Consider the following 8,241-nt stretch of genomic DNA (forward strand, 5'->3'; position numbering starts at 1 on the left):
TTTTTTTTTTTGTAAAGAAATTTAATAAGCATTTTCCTGGAACTGAGATCAATATTTTAAATGCCAAAACAACAGAATTTTATAATTTTATCATTCTTGGAATTCTCTCCTGTTGCAGTTCATTCAAAACGGTTAAACTCGAGAAAAAAAAAGATGTTTAACAGTTTCAGTGAAATCCGCCTTCTGAAAAAAGAAAACAGAAGTTAAGAACTTCACTAGCATATGCTTATTTTCATCCCTTATTATTTTCCACCCGTCTTTCTGAAGTGCGGGAGGTCACTAAGGGACAATAGAAATTGGATTTTATCTTTGAGATTTGAAGGTGATCTCGGCCGATCTCACAGAAATCGGGCTGAGCTGCCTTCTGCTTTTGGGAACGTTTCGAAGTTTAGTTGCGCTGAATAGAATTTCCTTATCTGTCTTGGGCTTTTTTGTTTTGTTTTGTTTTGTTTCAGTCAGTGTTTTAAAAGGTTTCAGAGCTGAGCTTCCAAGCACAAGGTGAAAGTAATTCTTGAGGCTCCCCTCCCAGGCAGGCGCTGCACTCCCTGCCCCAAGTCTTTTCTGTGTTGCTGTTTACTCCGCGGCGTGGTGGATCCCACGGCCCCTGGAGCTTTCCACTTGGGTCAGTTGGAAGCTTTTTCCCTCCTCACTGCCCCCGCTTCCGGCCCCTCCCCCACCCCGAGCAAAATTCTTAAAAAAAAAAAAAAAAAAAAAAAAAAAACCTCTGGGCATTAACTGAGCCCTGTGCGTCTACTTTCTGGAGGATGAAGCATCGGTGAAGAAATCAGGGGCCCGGGGACTAAAACGGGGTGGGGGCGGAGGATGCCGGGGTGGCTCGCAGGCGGCGCTCTCGGGAGGGTCCCTGCCCGCCGCTGGAAGCACAGACGTTTTCTTCCTGGCCCGACGCGGCGCCCTGGTCGGGCGATCTGGCGTTTGTGTGTCGAGGTTTCCGAGGAAGGGATTACGCAGCGGGAGCGACTCGGCCAGGCAGGCCACGGGGTGGGCCCGAGACCCGGTGCCCGGCCTCCTTTGTTGACTTTTAGGTCTGTGGCTCAACAGAAGATTTATTCGCTAGGAGGGGAAAATGCCCAAACAATGAAGAACTAACTGCATTTGTCACCTCGGGATGCTTGCGCCGTCCGCACTGCCCCCTCTTTCCCAGCAACCATCTGTCCCGGGCCCCCAGCCTGCGTGCGTCTAGAGGCGCGCATAGTCCCGAGGTGACACAGAGCATAGACACAGAACCCTGTGCGAAGCCCACGGGGTGGGAGCACAGCCCGCAGGCGCCTGTGAGCCAAGCCGGACTCGCTGCCGCTCTGGCTTCCAGCATCCCGCATCCCCCGTCCTTAGGGCGGCCTGGACCACCGGCATCTCCTCTGCGAACTCAGAAAACTGAGCGAAGAGTGAAGGAGCAAGAACTGAGACCTACACAAACCTGGAGGCGAAAGGGACTGCACCCGAAGTTAGACTTTTGTTTCAGGGCAACATGAGGAAAGCAAAGGCCGAAGATCACGCTTTTGTATTACATAAGAGTTTGAATTTGCTGGCTTTTATTTACCCGTTGTATGTGTAACTGTTGAGATCGAAAGCTTTTTTCCGTCTTTGGGATACGCTTGATGTCCTTTAGAGGACTTGGAATTAAGTTTGGAAATTACTCTCGCCAGCAATTTCTCTTCCCTCCTTTCATTAGTCGCAGAGAGCAAAGCAGGGATTTCTGGATTTTTTTTTTTTTCTCAAGTGGCTACGTGGCACCCCTTCTCTCATCTGGGGAGGTAATTACGCGATAATTAAGCAACTGACACGGCTCTTTTTATTTAGTCTGTAGTGTGGAGTGTTGTGATCACAGTACAGGCTGCCCAAGTTCAAGCCCTAGTAAGTATGGCGTTCACACACGAGGGCTCAGGCAGGCCAGCCTCTGCTTCAGCTTGTGCTGTTATTGTTGGTGTCAATCCGAACAAGCCTTACAAAGAAATAGGTGGACTGGAAAGTGAGCCTACTATCAAAGGAGATTAATGATTTTGTGATCTCAAGCAACTATGGGGTGTGAAGTTGCATTTCAAAGCTTCTTACAAGGCAAACAAGTCATCAGCTTTAAGTTCTTAGAAACAATATTTTAAAAATATCTTCACAAAACACAAACCAGCACCTACCCTGAGATGCTCACAAAGCTTCCCTGGCAGGAATGAATTAATTGCCCTCCTCCCCACCCTCCAAACCGACTGGATAGCTAAGTTTTGTTTCTCTGCTAATGCGAGGGTGCAGTCTGTGGTGGATAACTTAATTTTAGCATCCACAGTTGCTATTTTATTCTTATTCAAATACTTCTGAAATTAGAAAAAATAGGGAATTGATCATTTAATTTCAAACCAGGAAAGAAAAAAAAAAAGACTAAAAAGAGACACAGAAGGCTTACACCCCTCCCCTAAAAAAATCAAGTAAACATTACTGGTAATCATTTTTTTTTTTTAAACAAAAATCTCAGTTCTTGGAATAATGTCAGGATACCTACCTGCTTTAATTGAATTCCTTTTGCCACAATTTACTAGTTACACATTCATTTAAGTTGTAAATGAAACCATTTTATTTTAATTATATCCCTGTTTTTCTTTGATATTAAGTTTCAGAATTTGAAAAAAATCCCATTCAGAAGACCTATTTTGGATTCTAATTAAAGATCTATTTTGGATTTTGAGTGAAAGAGAAAAACAGAAATTCGTTGTCGTTAACATGTGATTTATTTAAATTCCTTAACTGCAAATGATCAGGAACATATTCCACAGATTAAAATCTTGTATTATTTTTGTTATTGAAATCAAAATATCTTAATTACAAATCACATCGATAAAAATTAACATTTTAATTTGTCATTTTAACCATCACTTAAAGCAATTTCAGCTGTAAAGAAAAGGAGTAAACCATGCAATAAATTAACATTGAGAAGGCAAAGAGGAGTAATAATGAAACCCGTTTGTCTAAAACTAACACCACGTCCAACTGTGGAAAGTGCATTAACACTGGATGAACCAAGAATAGGATGGCAATAACTAAAATGGCCACAATTGGGATTTTGGAACTCGGGACCAAATTTTGAAATGCATTTCTTATAACTTCTCTCTCAATAGTATGATACTTCCTTTTTCCCCTGGGGTGGGGTGGAGGATCCTTTAAATGGTATACATACACAAAAGCTAAGTTTATACATGTGACCTCAGAATGACATGACCATGATGGCTCTCTGAAAAGCAAGGAGCAGAATTAGGGAGGAAGGCAGTTCCTGAAGAACTGGATTTCCAGGGTAGGTGGGTAGAGAGGACAAGTGTGGAGAGGCATCCTTGTAACTTGGTCAGGCAATTTTTGAAAATGTAGCGCGTCTATCACCTAGCTATTACCTCTACGTGTTATGCAAAAGTGAACGAGGTCTTCATATCTGGGCACGATATTAAGTCCATAGACATATATATGCATTTCATTTAAAGACGTCCGCTATCTGAATGCATCCAAAATGTAAGGTGAAATCAAACGGCTCCAATGTGCGTAACCGGTTTATACCTTCCTGCATAAAGGCAGTACTACCTTTCAATACTCTCAAGAGCCCCTACCGTCTACTTGTTTTCTTTACCATTTCCATCTTTACTGAGTTAAGAGTATTGCCACAGACCTGTAAACTCGTGTGGTGGATCTAAGTAAGGAGGAGCAACAACAACAAAAAAAGCACGAACAAATATTTTACAAACTTGACCATCTTCTTTTTAAATAAGCCCTGCAGGGACTAGAATGTGTCCACAGGGGAAGGAGTGAAAGGGAGAAAGGGGAGGAAGATGTTTCAATATATACATTTGTGGATCATTAAACGTTGCCAGAAAAAAAAGTCGGTATGGAGTCGGTAGTATTTGCAGTAATACACACAACGAGTGTTGAATACAATAATAAAGTAACAGTCCTTTGAGCTGGGGAAAATTGTGCATGAAAAATAAAACTATTTGGAATTTTATAATGTGGTTGGTTTGGCGTGTGTGTGTGTGTGTGTGTGTGTGTGTGTGTGTGTGGTTTTGTTTATTTTCTGTTGGATTTTCTCTCCTGCTACCAGGTTGGCCATACAGACAAAACCCTCAGTTCTGGGAGCTAGGAAGTATTTAGCACGGGTCTGGAATACACACCTTGGTAGTAGGCCGGCTCCAGGGCTGAGGGCTCGATGGGGCTCCTCGTGGCCACTGAGGCGCTGCCAAGGGGCAGACTGGCGGGCAAGGTAGCGCCATAAGGAGAGTACTGCAGCGCCTGCTCGTATGCCTTGAAGTCCAGCTTGTGCTGCTGCTCAGAGGAGGACATGAGGTTGTTGATGGAGAAAGGGTGATTAAAAGAGTAGTGGGGGTCCCCTTTCAGGTGCAGCTGAGATTCGTGGGGTGCCAGGCCGTGCGCCGGGTGAGAGGGGGGTACAGATGCCAGCGCCCCTGGCCCAGAGCTTATGGGGGGCGCAGATGAAGACGTTGGAGACTTCAACTCCGAAGCGCCCCCTGTCGCCGTGGCCCCACTGTGGTCCAGAGTCTGGGGGCTGGCGGCGGGCCCGGGGGCCGGCGCGCCCTCTAGCTGGCTAGCCTTTCCGTGCACAGCCCGGTGAAGGGGTGATTCGGCGCTGGGGTTCCCCGAGCCTGAGGGGTCCTTGCGGCTTTCTGGGACCCCCTTGGAGCCGCCGCCCCCGCTCCCACCTCCGGCCCCCGGCTGCTTCTCACACTTGAAGCGCTTCTGACGACGCAAGTAGCAGCCGTTCTCGAACATGTTGCCGGAGTCCGGGTGCAGCGTCCAGTAGGAGCCCTTGCCCGGCTTGTCCGGGGATCGCGCCACCTTGACGAAACAATCGTTGAAAGACAGCGAGTGGCGGATCGAGTTCTGCCAGCGCTGCTGATTCTGACGGTAATAGGGGAAGAGGTCCATGATCCATTGGTAGATCTCGCTCAGCGTGAGCATCTTGCTCGGTGCCTGCTGGATGGCCATGGTGATGAGCGAGATGTAGGAGTAAGGCGGCTTGGCATGGGGGTAGCTGCGCTTGAACGTCTTGGCGTCGCCGCCGCCCCCCGCGCGGCTGCGACCCAGGTTGGACGGCGCGTACGCCATGGGGCTCATGCACGGGTTCATGGCAGCTGCGTAGGGACCCAGGCCGTTCATGGAGGCCGCGGGCTGCGCGCCCATGGAGCCCATGCCTCCCGGGCTCAGCGCCGCACCCATGGCCGTGACGCCGGCCGCAGTCATGCTGTTCATGGCGCCTGCAGAGCCCCCGGGCATGCCCGCCACAGCACCGGGACTCAGGCCGGCCCCTAAGCCCGGGTTAGCGTAGGACATGTTGAAGGAAGCCGGGGTCATGTTGCCGCTCGTGGTCATGGTGTTCATGGTCATGTAGGTGTTCATGGAGTTCATAGAGCCCAGGCCGGAGTTCATGTTGCTGACAGGGACAGAGGAGTAGGCCTGGAGCGGAGACAGCGAGGGAAGAGGCCCCGAAGGGCAGAGTTAGTAGTGTGCCCCAGAGTTTGGCTGGCCAGGGGTGAGCCCGGGGCGAGCTAACAGCATTTCTGCAAAGCCCCGGAACTTCCCAGCCAGGGCAAACTGTTAGGCGCCCTTCCCTGACCGCGAAAAGATGGCTTACACAGCAGGGGGGTGAAATCCTAGCGCCGCAAGCAGGAAAGATTAATGCTCACAGAAAATATGTCCCCGGGAAGATGCGTAATCGCCTTACAAGCCTGGATCAGGGGCTGGCTTCTAAGGTCCCTTCATTTCATCCTCGGCAGGCTATACCCAAGTATCCAACCCCAGACCAGCCTAGACAACTTGCCTTTTGGCCAGGTCAATTTTGAAATTCCGCAAATAGAATTTAGGTCTGAGTCCCTTCTTCTTTCACGTCACCCCAACGGGGATGTAGGTTCCATACAGGCCTGCTTGGGTGATCTACCGGGCACCAGCTAGGCACCCACCCTTCGAAGAGCTGGCAGGCACGGATGATAGCACAGCGGGATGCATCCTGCTGGCTGCTGTTAAACTCTCACCCATATTGGCCTATTTGTCAATATGACCCCCCCCCATCCCAATTACTCATATCCCTGCAACTGGCTTTGTCTTAAGAGTTGGTGCCAAAGATGACTGCCTGTTATTATATTTAGAAGTAATGCTTTCCACCTACTTGTAACAATGATAATAATATTTTAAAAGAGGCAAACTTATCAGTTAAATAAAGTTCTGGAAAAATAAAATGAAAAAAAGCTGCACACTAGAACAACACGGCGCATATAATTAACTTTAGCGTGACTTTACATGTACAGCTCTTCACGCCATACAAAACCTCGCATTAATTCTGTTACCTGATTGTAGTCCTCTGGCAATTGAAAACTTTGGTAACACAATTTACACACACACACACACACACACACACACACACACACACTGTAACTGATAGTTGCTGCTGCGCACATCAAAGCCTGGGTTTTTAAACTACACGAGTAGTTCGGAACAATTTTAAATTCCCAAGTAAAACTCTCCTTATTTTCTCTTAATGCTATTCTGCTTCTTAATTCTCAGCTTTGAGATATACGAAAGCTCTTTTCATGGGGGTCTTCTCTGGTGGGCCGAGGTGACTGCATCAAAATTAAACCCGCGAAAGTGGTCTGAGCTCCTACTAAAAATCATTAGCCAGCGAAATCTCCATCAATAGCAGTCGAGAGAATAACTAGGTGGCTAAAAAACAGAGTCCTGACATATAACTGCTTATCTGTTAATCTAACAGAAAATATTGACGTCCTTAAATTTATGTTCATCAGCAAATGTAACTCCATTTGAAAGCATAAGAGATGGATAGATTTCAAAAAGAAGACTCAAAAAGATATGGCTCCCAAAGAAACACAGAAACTAATAAATAAATCGCCATGAAGGTCTTTTCGGATTCTGTACAGATCTTAAAAGTACTTTGGGATTTATTTCTAGCCCTCTCTCCAAGATCGCACGAGGCTTTCTCAATAAGCGCTTTCGATAACGGTAATTACACTTTTGAAGGTAATCAGCAGCTGTCTCTAGAAAATACTTTTAATAGGTAGTGGCCCTGCCTGTACCTGACTTTCCTCGCAATGCTTTTGTGCACAATGTAAAATAAACCCCGTGAACAGGCCACCAAGGGGACAATGAAGAGAAACAGGTTCTTGGCCCCGAGTTCTGGAAAAAGATTCTGTTCGCACTAGCGCCATCCAGCGGCCGTAGAGACGAACGAATAGACACTTTTCTACAAACGGCTTTTGAAGAATAAGTTTTATAAAATTTAGAAATCGTTCATTATGAAAAACCTCCAACTTCTGCGACAGATCATTTTTATCCAAAGACCTCGGTAGATTAAGTGGCGTGACCGAGAGGCCGCCCGGTAAGCGAGCACTGGCTCTCTTAGTTGTTCTTAACTCAAGCCAGAGCCCGCCGGCCAACCGGTGGCTCCCGGGGCCGGGCTCCGGCTCCCGCTCGCTACCGAGCAAAGCCAAGTGCTTCCCGGAGCCGGTGTTTTCAAAGCCCAGAGTTTCCTAAAACTCTCCGCTCGTGGCAAACGCCAGGACCCAGCGGGCAGCGGGGCTGGCCGAGAGGCCGGGTGGGCGGCCACCGTGGGAGCCGAGCCTTGGGCGAGCCGCCCCCACCCCGCCCGCCCGCCCCAGTCCCGGTTGGAGCCCACCTCGCCCGGGTCTCCCCGGACACCGACTCTGGGGACGCCCCGCCGCCTCCCTGCCTCTCACCTCCTGCGTGTCCGCGTAGTAGCTGTTCCAGTCGTTGCTCTCATGCCCTTCCATCTTCACAGTCCCTAACATCCTGGAGCCACCCTGGCCGACACAACCATGCAACCCTGTGCGGAGCGACGGGCGGGTGCGCTGCTCGGGGCGGGGGAGGGGCGCGGAGCCGCTGCGGTCACCGGAGCGCTCGAGGGCCCAGCGCCACCCGGGCGAGGAGGAAGCCGGGCGCTGCGGGGCGCGGCGGCGGCGGCGCGGCGGGAGGGGGCAGCGCCGGGGACAGGAGGCGGCCGCGGAGCGCGGCGCCCGGCAGCGCCTCCGCGGGAAGTGAGCGGGCGGCCTGTGCGAAGCGCGAGTGCAGCAGTTGAGCTGATGTGGATCTTACGTCGCCGGAGTGCCCACCTCCTCGTCCTCTCCCCATTTGTCCGCCGCACAAAGACGCTCGCACCTACAAAGCCCGAGGTGCACCTGTGAGGCGGCCGCCCGCCAGTCCAGCCGCCGC

The 8,241-nt window shown here is 49.6% G+C and overlaps 1 protein-coding gene across 1 annotated transcript; it reads right to left on the bottom strand.

Annotated features, from left to right (window-relative positions):
- Positions 1-2,716: 2,716 nt before the first annotated feature.
- Foxa1 (forkhead box A1) lies at positions 2,717-8,197 on the bottom strand. Its single transcript, XM_031355878.1, has 2 exons — positions 7,749-8,197; positions 2,717-5,457 (listed from the first exon to the last, which is right to left on the bottom strand). The coding sequence occupies exons 1-2, from the start codon at positions 7,818-7,820 to the stop codon at positions 4,123-4,125; spliced, it is 1,407 nt and encodes a 468-aa protein (XP_031211738.1). The 5' UTR covers positions 7,821-8,197; the 3' UTR covers positions 2,717-4,122.
- Positions 8,198-8,241: the final 44 nt, after the last annotated feature.

The sequence above is a fragment of the Mastomys coucha genome, unplaced genomic scaffold (genome assembly GCF_008632895.1).
Source record: "Mastomys coucha isolate ucsf_1 unplaced genomic scaffold, UCSF_Mcou_1 pScaffold6, whole genome shotgun sequence".
Lineage (NCBI taxonomy): Eukaryota > Metazoa > Chordata > Mammalia > Rodentia > Muridae > Mastomys > Mastomys coucha.